This window comes from Maylandia zebra, linkage group LG17 (genome assembly GCF_041146795.1).
Source record: "Maylandia zebra isolate NMK-2024a linkage group LG17, Mzebra_GT3a, whole genome shotgun sequence".
Taxonomy (NCBI): Eukaryota; Metazoa; Chordata; class Actinopteri; order Cichliformes; family Cichlidae; genus Maylandia; species Maylandia zebra.
This window is the reverse complement of record NC_135183.1, coordinates 36,399,332-36,410,943: the sequence shown is the minus strand read 5'-3', so window position 1 is coordinate 36,410,943 and position 11,612 is coordinate 36,399,332. Positions and strand designations below refer to the sequence as shown.

At 38.1% G+C, this 11,612-nt stretch overlaps 1 protein-coding gene across 1 annotated transcript; it reads right to left on the bottom strand.

The window, feature by feature from the left end:
• Window positions 1-871: 871 nt before the first annotated feature.
• Window positions 872-11,190, bottom strand: slco1d1 (solute carrier organic anion transporter family, member 1D1). The gene is made up of 15 exons (XM_004553912.3): window positions 10,958-11,190; window positions 10,675-10,781; window positions 8,705-8,846; window positions 8,361-8,493; window positions 7,985-8,109; window positions 7,673-7,819; window positions 7,289-7,387; window positions 6,573-6,821; window positions 6,020-6,184; window positions 5,152-5,347; window positions 4,831-4,996; window positions 4,517-4,698; window positions 3,608-3,672; window positions 3,405-3,522; window positions 872-3,142 (listed from the first exon to the last, which is right to left on the bottom strand). Exons 2-15 carry the CDS (start codon window positions 10,723-10,725, stop codon window positions 2,932-2,934), a joined length of 2,049 nt encoding a protein of 682 aa, XP_004553969.2. The 5' UTR covers window positions 10,726-10,781; window positions 10,958-11,190; the 3' UTR covers window positions 872-2,931.
• Window positions 11,191-11,612: the final 422 nt, after the last annotated feature.

The window sequence follows — 11,612 nt, the reverse complement described above, 5'->3', positions numbered from 1 at the left end:
ATGCTACTAAGCATGTCATGGGATTCAGTTAACTGTTTTACCATGATGATTAAAAGTGTAACATAAAAAAGCTAACATCTTAAATTTTATCTAGACCAAACTAAAGCAGGTCAAATAGTCATTTTAGCAATAAAGGTGATTAGAAGTAATAACATAAGGGAGGTTATAACATTTATAACACTTTACACGGCGTGGCTTAAGTTCAAACATAGTCTCTAGGCCAATAAGAGAAAGGGGAGCAGTATTTAACAAGTGGAAATTAAACACAGGATAGTCAATGTTTGTTTAAAAAAGCTTATGTAATTTTAAAAAGCCAGGTTACGTAATCCAAACCTTCAACTTTAAACTAGGCAACGTGATGAAAATGCAAAAAAAGAAACAAGAAAACAGTGACAGTAAGTACCAGAAAAACACTGAAATGACTGAAAAAAGATGTACCCTAACACTGCAAAAGCACAACATTTCTTTTTATTTCAGGAGAATCATTCTGAATCAATGTTCTCAAACGGCGGAACAGTGGAACTGTTACATTTTTATACAAAAGGCAGCCAACATAAAAAGAAGAGCTTTGAATGTCCTTTCACAAACCTGGAGAACCCTTCTTGAAGAGATTACAGGAAAGCTTGGCTAAGAGAGTTCAGGCTGTGTCGAAGAATAAAGGTGGTCATAAAGAATTGTACAAATTCTTACTTTGTCTTGTATATTGTATTTACCTGTTAGTTTGTCACTATTAATTGCGACTCTTTTTTAAATAATGTAACATATTGTAGAGCTTGTTGATTCATAACTTAGTGAGTGTATAGAGAATTCTGTCACTTTTAGAGTGAAAGGATAAAATGAGTTGTTATTCAAAAAAATGCAGAACAAAATGTATCTGGACAAAACTGGTCTTTAATGCAAGAGATATTTTTCAAGGACAAAAAAGAAATTGTAAAAAGGTTGAAAAGATTTCCAAACAACATGTACGGGCAAACTCAAATATATCCAACACTATATAGAACTCATCATTATTGCTAGTAATTTTGTCTAGTGATTGATAATACATTCAGACAACAACCATGGTGTAGGAAAGTAAAACAAAATAAAATCCAAGTTCTCATTTATCCCACTCACTCTTAGTCCACTGCCTCAACCATTACGAACTTTTTCCAAGCAAACACTGTTGAGTCGAGGATTCTGTGAACTCTCATGACCTTTGGATTTGTGTGTTACAATGTGATGTAACATATGTGTCTGAAAGGCAACCTTTTCAGAATAAAGGTTACCTCAAGCTGTTAAATGCAACTAACTTTCAATGGCCCCCTCATCTTCCTCTCCTTCATGGCTCAAAATGCATGTGCATTAAAAAAATGTGTGTCAAAGTTTGTGAGGTATTAAACTGGAAACATGGCTGATAAGCTCGTCTGGAGCTGGTGCAGAACAGTCTCTGAATGGCTAATGAGCCTTCACAATCAGTTTGATTAGCACGTATATAAAGCAGCTCAATTATTCATATTTCAGGAGGGACATTCAAACAATGAATTCACATTTTCAGTGGACACTGAGATCCTATTCTGTATGTTTATTTGACAACATGTAAATGTCTGTCACATCTACTGTAACTTAGTACAAATAAACTTATAGACTTAATAAAATAATATGTTACTCTACTAATTTCACATTTTAGGAAATATGCTAAGTCCATTCTCTAACTTAGTAAGAACCGGACTTAGAATATTTCCTAAAAATTACTGTTGCAGCAAGGCTAGCTGTAACATCAAGGATCTCTAAGACACAGTTAGCGATATGCTGTTTGTCTTCGTAGTTGTAAATCAAAGTCACTGGTGCTAGTTAGGAAATACTGTAGCACAGCTAACTCTCCGTGACTTCTGGAGTTTCTATTCTACATGGCTTGAGCAGATGTGAGATTTAGAGATGCTAGAGGTGTTTGTTACCTTTAGACAGCTACCTATTTTTCCATGTTTCTACTCTTTGTGTTATACTAAGGTAAGAGACTTCACATAGACAAAGGAGTGGTATTGATTTTTAGAAAACTGCACATAAGTGTATTCCCCCAAAACTTTATATTGTATATTTATGAAATTAACTAATAAAAAAATATTACCAGGTTATGCTACCACAAGCAGTATGTGGTACATATAGTATATACATGTCTATCAAACTAGTACTCCACAAAATCACTTTTAAAATAAGCTTGTAGGGTAAGACATTGTTAGCTTTACCTGACCTAATGCTGCTTGAGTTTAAACAGAGGATCAGAGACAAGCTTGTTTTGAAAATCTGACACGTTTTCTTCTTACTTTGTCTCAGCATACATGAACTGTGTGTTTCTGCTCAGGTGTGTTGCTGACAGATATTAAGAAAAGCATGTGTCCCTGCTCTGTTTTCTTGACTGCATGTTCTTGTACTGCAGGGGTGTCAAACTCAAATACACAGTGGGCCAAAATTCAAAACTGGAACAAGGTCGCGGGCTAATGTTAATATTTACTGAAAAAAAAATCTTCCTCCAGATTTAAGAATGAATCTCTTCTTATGGACTCAAACAAGTTTTGCTGAAAAACTGAATATGGAACAAGCAAAGCTTAATACTAAACAATATATATATTAGCTGTATAATACCAGTAGGCCAGCTCTAATAATAATTTAGTATTGGCTTCGCGGGCCAAATGTAATTAGGCTGCGGGCCAAATTTGGCCTGCGGGCCAGAGTTTGACACCTATGATGTACTGTATAAAATGTGTCATTTTAGTTTTATTAAGCTTTGTTACATTTTAGAGCTTTGTTACATTTTACCCGAAAGAACAAGGTTTACTGCTTAATTCCGAAAAGTACTGATGCTGTAGAATGACCAATATTTGGTCCAGTATGGATGCAGCACAATATTCAGGCATTCACTTATATTTAACAATAGTGTGGTCTTCCTAAAACACATTAAATAGTGCACTCCGTGCCCATGTCGTCTATGTCTGCAATGTTGATATTGGCATGTCCATTGGTCACTGCATTACTCTCCTGTCCATTTTCTTTGGACTGATTCTTCAGTGCTATTTTCTTCTGTCGCTTGACAATGCTGTAGTAGAGGTAGCCCCACACTGTGTTGGCCAAGAAGTAGAGTCCAGTAATCATTCCTAGGTATGTAAGTCTGAAAGTAAAGTACATCGTAACAAATTACTGAAAGTTCATCTGTCTGATTGCTTGCTCTAATTTGTATGTTAAACATTTTTGTTTACATAAAACATATATTTGTACAAGTCAAACTGTCTGTGTACAAGTTTAGGTACACAAAATTCTATAAAATATAAAGATTGTCACTTCACTGGTTAGAAATCCCTGCATTGAGGTAATTAAACTGTGGTACATTACAAGTGACATATTCAAGCACAATGATGAAGATTTAATTGTACCTAAACGCATTAGCATTATAGAGTCTGCATGCTCCACGGCCACCGCAATGCTTCGTACCCCACTTCAAACAGGTTCGGTCAATCAGTGCTCCAAAATATATAGGTGGAGGGATGCCACCTGTAAAACAAATCACATGTGATTAAAAAACAGTTTTACCCCTAAAGGCTCGATGTGTGGGTTGGGTTTTAGTTTTAGTACTCACCCAGAGTTCTTACGATCAGTGTCTGCATACCCAAAGCCAGCGACTTCAAGTCTGGTTGTATAGACCTGAATTGTTGACCAAATTATACCATATCAGATACACATGTGAGCATTAAAACACACAATAAAGTGGTATCAGATTGGAACTTGAAATTCAATTAATATCGTATCAGATAATTTAAAGAGTAAAAAAAAAAAAAGAAATCATCAACTGGCAAAATTTATGGCAATTGTAGGCATATTTAGTGTACATAGTGGTTCTCTTTTTTAAAAAGAGAGTTGCTAACTTTTTCCTAATACATTTTAAAACAACAGGTCTTTTGAGGAGTAGATCTCCTTTGGTTCCAGTTTCAGTGATACCATAAACAGTATATGGTACATATAGTGCTGGGGAGTAATGGAATACATGTACCGGCGTTACATATTTAAAATACTAAATATGAGTCACTCTATTCCATTACAGTTACTGTTTAAAAAGGTGGTATTCAGAATACAGTTACTTTGTTGAAATAAATGGATTACACAGCGGTCTTTTCTTCAGTTGTTATTCAAAAGAATGAGGTCCAGAGGCCCCTTTACTACAGTTCGGAGGCGCGGGCCCGGTGTGGACCCGTTTTATATCCATGCAGAATAGTTTTCTATACAAGATTGCTGCAAGTTTTCAGAATACGTTACTCTCATTGAGTAACATAATGGAATACATTACAAGTACATTTTGGGGCATGTATTCTGTAATCTGTAGTGGAATATGTTTTAAAAGTAACCTTCCCAACACTGGGTACATATTGTATATACATGTTTGCCAAACTAACTCCAAAAAAAATGGATTTTTGTTACCCCTAAAAGCTTGAACATCTGCTTAACCACAAACTTAGAAGCAGATGTTCTTTAGTCAAATTGTGTCTCGCACCTGAGCAGAACAATGTATCCTGGCGTTCCTCCACAGGCAGAAATGTAGGACCCAATTACAGACAACGCCATGTAGATTTTAAATTTTATGTCACAATCATCCTTCCTGGGACACTGGCCCAGCACTGCAGATGCGTTTGCAGCTAGTCCTGCCTCATTAATGCAGGTGCAGTTATGAAACACCTAAAAACCAAGAAGAAAAAGTTAAAAATCAGCCTTAATTGTGGTCTGTCGGTGAGTTTGAGCTGTTTTTTATTTTATTCACAGTAAATCTTTATCTGTTCTAAGCTCTCTGTTTGTCTAGACCATCATCACCATTTCTTTGCCCATTCCGGTGGAGGTCTGGCAGCCGGCCAGGCAGGGTGAGGCATAAGTCATGCCGTTGTATGCACAGACCGGGTCCCAGTGCTTCACTGAGCAGAAGCAATGTCCATTGCACTGAGACAGCAAAGTCTGTGGGTTGTAGGACACTTGAGGGACTCTGGTACAGACAGACAAGTAAAGACACATTAACACTGTCAGTGGAGACATTTATGAGCATATTTTTAGTTTATAAGACTAAAATAAACTATTTAACTTCCAAAAATTTAGTGTAACCTAGCTTAACAAATAGGCTTGTGTGTCCATTCCACTCACCTCTGATATGACATGCTGAGACCAGCCACCTCTGCATTTTCACACTGGACGAAAATCTGAACGGCAAGCAGGCAAAATGACCCCAAAGAAGCACTAACTGACACCCTGGCTGCTCCAACAATACCCAACTTGAAACGCTTCAGCAAAAAACCTCCAGTGATGAAACCCAGAGCTACCGCTGGCAGGTTCAATATACCTACAAGGAAGGATAGAAAGTTATAAACATGAACCTTTTCAGTGTGTCAAAATTTTAGCTTTGTCATAGTAACATTCGTTCTGCAAATCAGCTTGTAACACATAAACAGGAGCACTTGAATAGTAAAATAGGTGGATTTAGGAACTGCATAAATTCCAGTTTTCAGTATATTTTCTGAACCAATTTTATTTTAACAAAAAGGTAACTCCATAATGTTTTCACAATCCAGCAAGAAGCTCTTGCAATTGCAGCAATGTACCATAAGCAGACTTTGCAGGTCTACTTATGTCCATTCATGCGCAGAGTACTGAGTACACACAAAAGTTGTTTGCATTAAATGGTTTTGTTCAGCAGCCAACTGTTTTTATAACGTTTGGTGATAGAACAATTCATATTCTAACAATAACCCTGCCGGTTAGCCACTTGGTAATTAAATGCTACTTGACAAACATTCTAGCTCACACACACACACACACACACACACACACACACACACACACACACACACACACACACACACACACACACACAGAAAAGGAGTAGTTCTTGCATTTTCAGTCTGCCTTATCACTCGCAATCAGACTTCCCTTCAATAACATCATTGTTTCAGTTGCCTTGGGCTACATAGTGAAGAAAACAGAAAGTGAATGAAAGCCAGTTTTTGCTCCGTACCTATGAGGAAAATGGCTTTGGTGGCTGACTGGCCGTAGACTTGCTCTATGTACTTTGGCTTGAAGGTGATCAGGCCAATAAAGCCGTTGACAGTCACGAGGGAGGCAAGGATAATCAGCGAGTAGATTCTGTTTCTGAAGAGTCGCTTCAGAGATGGAATGAAATCTGGTGAAGTGCAAAGCACATCAAAGAGAAGAGGAAAATACTTTTATAGACACATAAAACTAAGTAAATATAAAGTAAAATAAAAATATTATTGCTGTGTTAAAATATTGTATAAACTATCTATTAGCAGGATAGGGGTTGTAAGGCATGCCTGATTGTAATGACATAAATTACCTCGTTACTAAACCTCGTTTTCCCAGTGAGAATGTACTATTTATCATGTTTAATGCTTTTCATGATGGATTTTTTGAGATCAAAATTTAATAATAATCTCAAATTATACTAAATGGGAATTTGAATCTAGCAGTTATATCTACAAAATTATGCATTTTCACGAGACTTTCTTAAAGATCTGTTAGGATAAATGCTCTACTGAGCAGTGAATTACCTTTAGCCATTTCCTGAAATTTGACTTTCTCCTGGGTTTCCTCTGGCAGGAATTGTTCCTGCTCGGTCTTTGTTGCAAGCTCTGTGCTTTTGCTTTGAATTTCCTCTTGCTCTTGCCCTTGCTTGGGTAAAGACTTTGGAAGGAAAAAAAATGGGATACTAGACAGTAGAACCACTGTGCCAGTCACTATGAAGCCCAGCCACCAGGCTCCCACCCAGCGGGAGTCCTTATAGGTGATGGTGATGGTGTCTGGAAGAAGGGGAAAGGCAAAGACCGCAGGTTATTACAGACATTTTATGTGTAGGACTTTTATAAGTGACTTCTAAGCCCTTTCATCATAACAGCTTAGTCATTTTTAGAAGTATGGAGGCAGTTCTCTGGCTCAGGGAATGTCAATAGCTCTAATCCAAGTAGTGAAGGAAGAGTTTATGTCAACTATGTCAACAGGATGAAGTGTTGTGAAATCCTCTTGCTTCTGGTAGACCCATAATTACTCAGTAAAGAAATGGTTTGACTTTTGTAATGTCATGTTGCGTTAGAAAGTCCAAATGGAAGAAAACATTTTGCTAAATTGAGACACGAATGAGTTTCAGTGTTGCTCAAGTCAACCAGAAGTCTTCTCTGCCTAATTAAACACTTCATTCAGGATATTACTAACATCGCAGGTAAACATTATTGTTACACAATATTAAAAATTACTTTTTGTAATACCATACCTAAATTCACAAATCCAGTGTCCACATAAATCTTGGAAAGGAAGGACCCAAGCATGAAGCCAAACATAGGTCCCAAGATTCCTACTGTATGGATGCAGGCTGGCAAACGGAGCGGAAAAGAGAAGATAAGTATTGAGCAGTTTGAGATTTGGCCATGATGGAGGAGTACAGCGGCCTTCTGAACTGTTTAGGATTTTAGGCAGTGAGGAAACACCAAGGGATAATTGAGTACAAGGTCAAAGAAATGTCAAAAAACAGAGGGTAATATGTCAAAGTTCATGATACAGCAGTTATGAAAAAATGGATAAAATAATAAATATAAGTGGATAGTATTAAAATGCATGAAAACAGTGAAAGACAGCAAAACCGTAAATGATGACTAACCCAAATAAAAAGGGGTGTTCTCTTCTCTGGAGAAGTCATCCAGATAGGAAATTCCCAGTGGCATGACGGGAGTCTCTCCAATTCCTCGCAGCATGTTTCCCAAGAATACATAGATCCACATGGGTGAACCAGCAGCCTTTTCACACTCTGGGGGGCGGGAGGAGAAACTTGACTTTACATTGTGCATATCATGAACGGAATAGTGTATAAAATCTAAAACAGAAAAATGACTAAAATCACCCCGAAACAGTCTATTTCAGACTTGAGTGATCTTACTTCTGATCCATTGCAGGGAATGTGGCTGCTAAATACCTAATTTGGTCTCTGCATCAAGTGTGTCATCTGCATCAGTCATGCTGTGGTTGGACAGACAGGGCAGGATGGTCTCAGTGCTGTTGACAGCAGCTTTGTGAGACACACTGGTCTCATATTTATACCTGGAAAATATTCAAAGTATTATCTGAAAATTGTGAAACATGTAAGTACACATACTCCTTCATTTCTTGGATGCTATAGAACACACATGCACTTTTAGCCATTTTATGCGATTACAGCTTTTGGGCATTTATGAATCTTATCAAACATTTCCAGTCTTTATTCTCTGGGAGCTCAACATAACTCTTAGTAATCTGATTATTTGATTGGTTCATTGTTATATTCATGAAGAAGAAGGAAACTTTGTACTGACAGTCCCTGGAAGAAGTGAGGCAGGGCTACAAGGAAGGATCCCACAGCCATGATCAGACAACCAATTCCAATCAGTCTGGGACGATGGAGCTTGGCACCAAAGTAGCTCACAAAGGCGATGATGAGCAGGTTGCCTGTAGAGAAGAATTAAAAATAACTAAGAATGATTATGGAATGAATCAATGAACAGCTACAGTCTTTGCCAGGCATGAGAGTTCAGCAGTCTGCTTATCTTTATAACATAACCTGAAATTTGTGCTTTGTAGTCAATAAATTAGATAAATTCCTGTAGTTGATATAAACCATAATGCTAACATGCTGCATTCAGTATAAAAAAGCGCATACCCATTTCGAAGCTGCCATCTATAACACCAATCAGGGAGCTTGGGATATCAAACCGTCTTTCAATCTGTGTGATGGAGCTCTTCATGTAAGCTCCAGCAAAGGCTTTGGCAAAATATACAAATGCCAGGGAGGCCAGGAAGAGCTGGAAAACACACATAACCAGTTAGATTGAGCTTTTCTAGATTTAATTGGACTGGATTACTGGAAAGAGCTGCCAAATGGTTTCTCAGAATTTCTTTAAACAGTCAAAATGATTGTTGTGACCTGGATGATTGAATTGTAATCCCTTCTTCTGATGTGACCTATAGGGAGGTGAATGACAGTGTTTCCCATAATAGAATCAACTCACACACTAAACATACCCACAGCACTTCACAAATGCTTTTACCAGTGATTTACATTAAGTGACATTTGATGGGATTAGTGTACTGATACCAGAATAAGAGTGGTTACAACAGATTTTAAAAACCCACCACACTAATTTATCACTTATTAATCATCTTTCCTGAACTGATCTTGTCAAAGTTGTAGCACACACCACTGGGAGTAATAGATGATCCCATCAGGGTAAAACATTAAGCACTAGACAAACTCTGTTTATTGTTTCTAACAATCGCTAGCTACCTACCCAAAGTACGAATCAAGACCAAGACCATTGGTGATAAATCCCTTTCAGTTAGATTGGTTAGTCCTCTTTCTAAGAAATATCTTTTCTTGTAATGAGCAAGTATATTCTTTACAAATATAAGAACATGTATGCAAGCTTTGCAACCAGTTTAGGTAATGTTAGAAACAATTCTCTTTGTATTGCAGCCAAAAAGCCTCTTTTTTGGTTGCAATACAAAAAAACCCTAAAAAAGAAAACCCATAACTTGTAAAATGTTAAACAGACAGCAAACATTTTGCTATAGATGTGCACTGTGTTCTACATTTTAAAAAGTGTTTAGCATAATATAATGTATCCTGCTTGATGAAAAGCTAATCACTGAACACATTCTTTTCTTAACTATCTCACTGAATTAATAATAATAATGGATTGGATTTATATAGCGCTTTTCAAGGCACCCAAAGCGCTTTACAATGCCACTATTCATTCACTCTCACATTCACACACTGGTGGAGGCAGCTACAGTTGTAGCCACAACAACTGACAGAAGCGAGGCTGCCATATTGCGCCATCGGCCCCTCTGGCCAACACCTGTAGGTGGCCGGGACAGAGAGCCTGGGGATTGAACTGGCGACAGATGTGCTTCCCAACCCCCTGAGCCACGGTCGCCGAATTGAACCCCTTAAACCTTTGGACCATAAAATAATTGATAGAAAATTGAAAATGGAGTGTTTATTGAGCCTTCTGGCAAAATGTAAAAAATATTTACTACATCAGGCATTTTAAAAAAAAATTTTTTGCAATTTGTTCCTTAAAAAAGCATCGTGCATTCATTTTGGTTTTTCGTTTTTTTTTTTGTTTGTTTGTCTTCTGAAGACTTCTGACAAAAAGCCGTGAATCAATTATTATTTTTATTTTAGGAATGCAAGCCTTGCATCCAGCTTTACGTTTGACAGAAAGATCGTTAATGATTGAAAAGGGACTCGAGTTGAAGGTCACAGAACAAACTGTGAATGATCACAAACAGTTTGGGGACATTTCAGTCTTTCCCAAGGGGTGCTGGTGACTTTTTGTTGAAAACAACACAATGCAAACAAGCAAAGAAACACACCAAAATCACCCTACCGCCTACTGGTGTTGGCCAGAGGGGCCGATGGCGCGATATGGCAGCCTCGCTTCTGTCAGTTGTTGTGGCTACAACTGTAGCTGCCTCCACCAGTGTGTGAATGTGAGAGTGAATGAATAGTGGCAGTGTAAAGCGCTTTGGGTGCCTTGAAAAGCGCTATATAAATCCAATCCATTATTATTATTATTCACGTTTACATTTAAATTTCCAGTCATTAAAGCAGTGAGGGTTTCTGACCTTAAGCTTGGAGCAGCATGCCTCACGTGTTTTCTTGGATTCTACGCTCATGATGCTGCCGTGCTTCAGAGAAATCCAGGACAGTAGAAAATGGAATAGCACAAGACCTGAAAAGCCACAACAAGATTACGAGCAGGAAAAAAAACCCTAACGTTGTCTAGATACTGTCTCAGGTAGTAACATCCTAAAAGGTGTATAGCTGCAGTGCATTGATTTGTTTCCAGAGTTTGCCCCAAAAAGATCAACGCAACTATTTTGTCTCAAAAAAAAAAAGTGCACTTACCTGACAACCAGCAGTGGTCCTCTGAGGGATGGCGGTGGAAGGCAGACTGTCCCTTTGCATAGGACTTTGTGCTGAAAACGGGAGTCTTATCTTTAACAAATTACAAGTGAACATCACCTGTAATCAGTAACTCAGCCACTCATGTGAGGTTGTTTTCATGTCAATATCATCCAACCCCTTCAACTCTCACACACAGCCACTCGTTCACACAAGTACAAATGTGACAGCGGTGGTGGCTTTCGTCGAGTGATTGTATGAACAGCATCTAAAGGTTCAGAAGTTCACTGAACACACAAACACACACACACAGATATTCACAGACCCGCACATCCTCCTCTGAGAACTTCATAAGCCTCCTGAGTAGCCATCCTGTTGAACAGACAACAAACAGCAGCATGAAACGGGTCAAAACTTATTGTAATACAAACCTGCTGTTTCTGTTGGTCTGCTGCTTTCAAAGTGAAATACTTTCCTCCTCCGGAGAAACTCGGCCTTTTTGTACGGTTGGGTGCCTCAAAGATGTGATCAAAGTCTTCCTGTCCTATTGATAGCCTTTAACAATGGTTTTCTCTCTGCTTGTCCTTCTCAGTGAGTACGGCAAATCACATCAAATCACAATGACTTGTCACCTTTGTGAGACAGATTGGAAACTTGT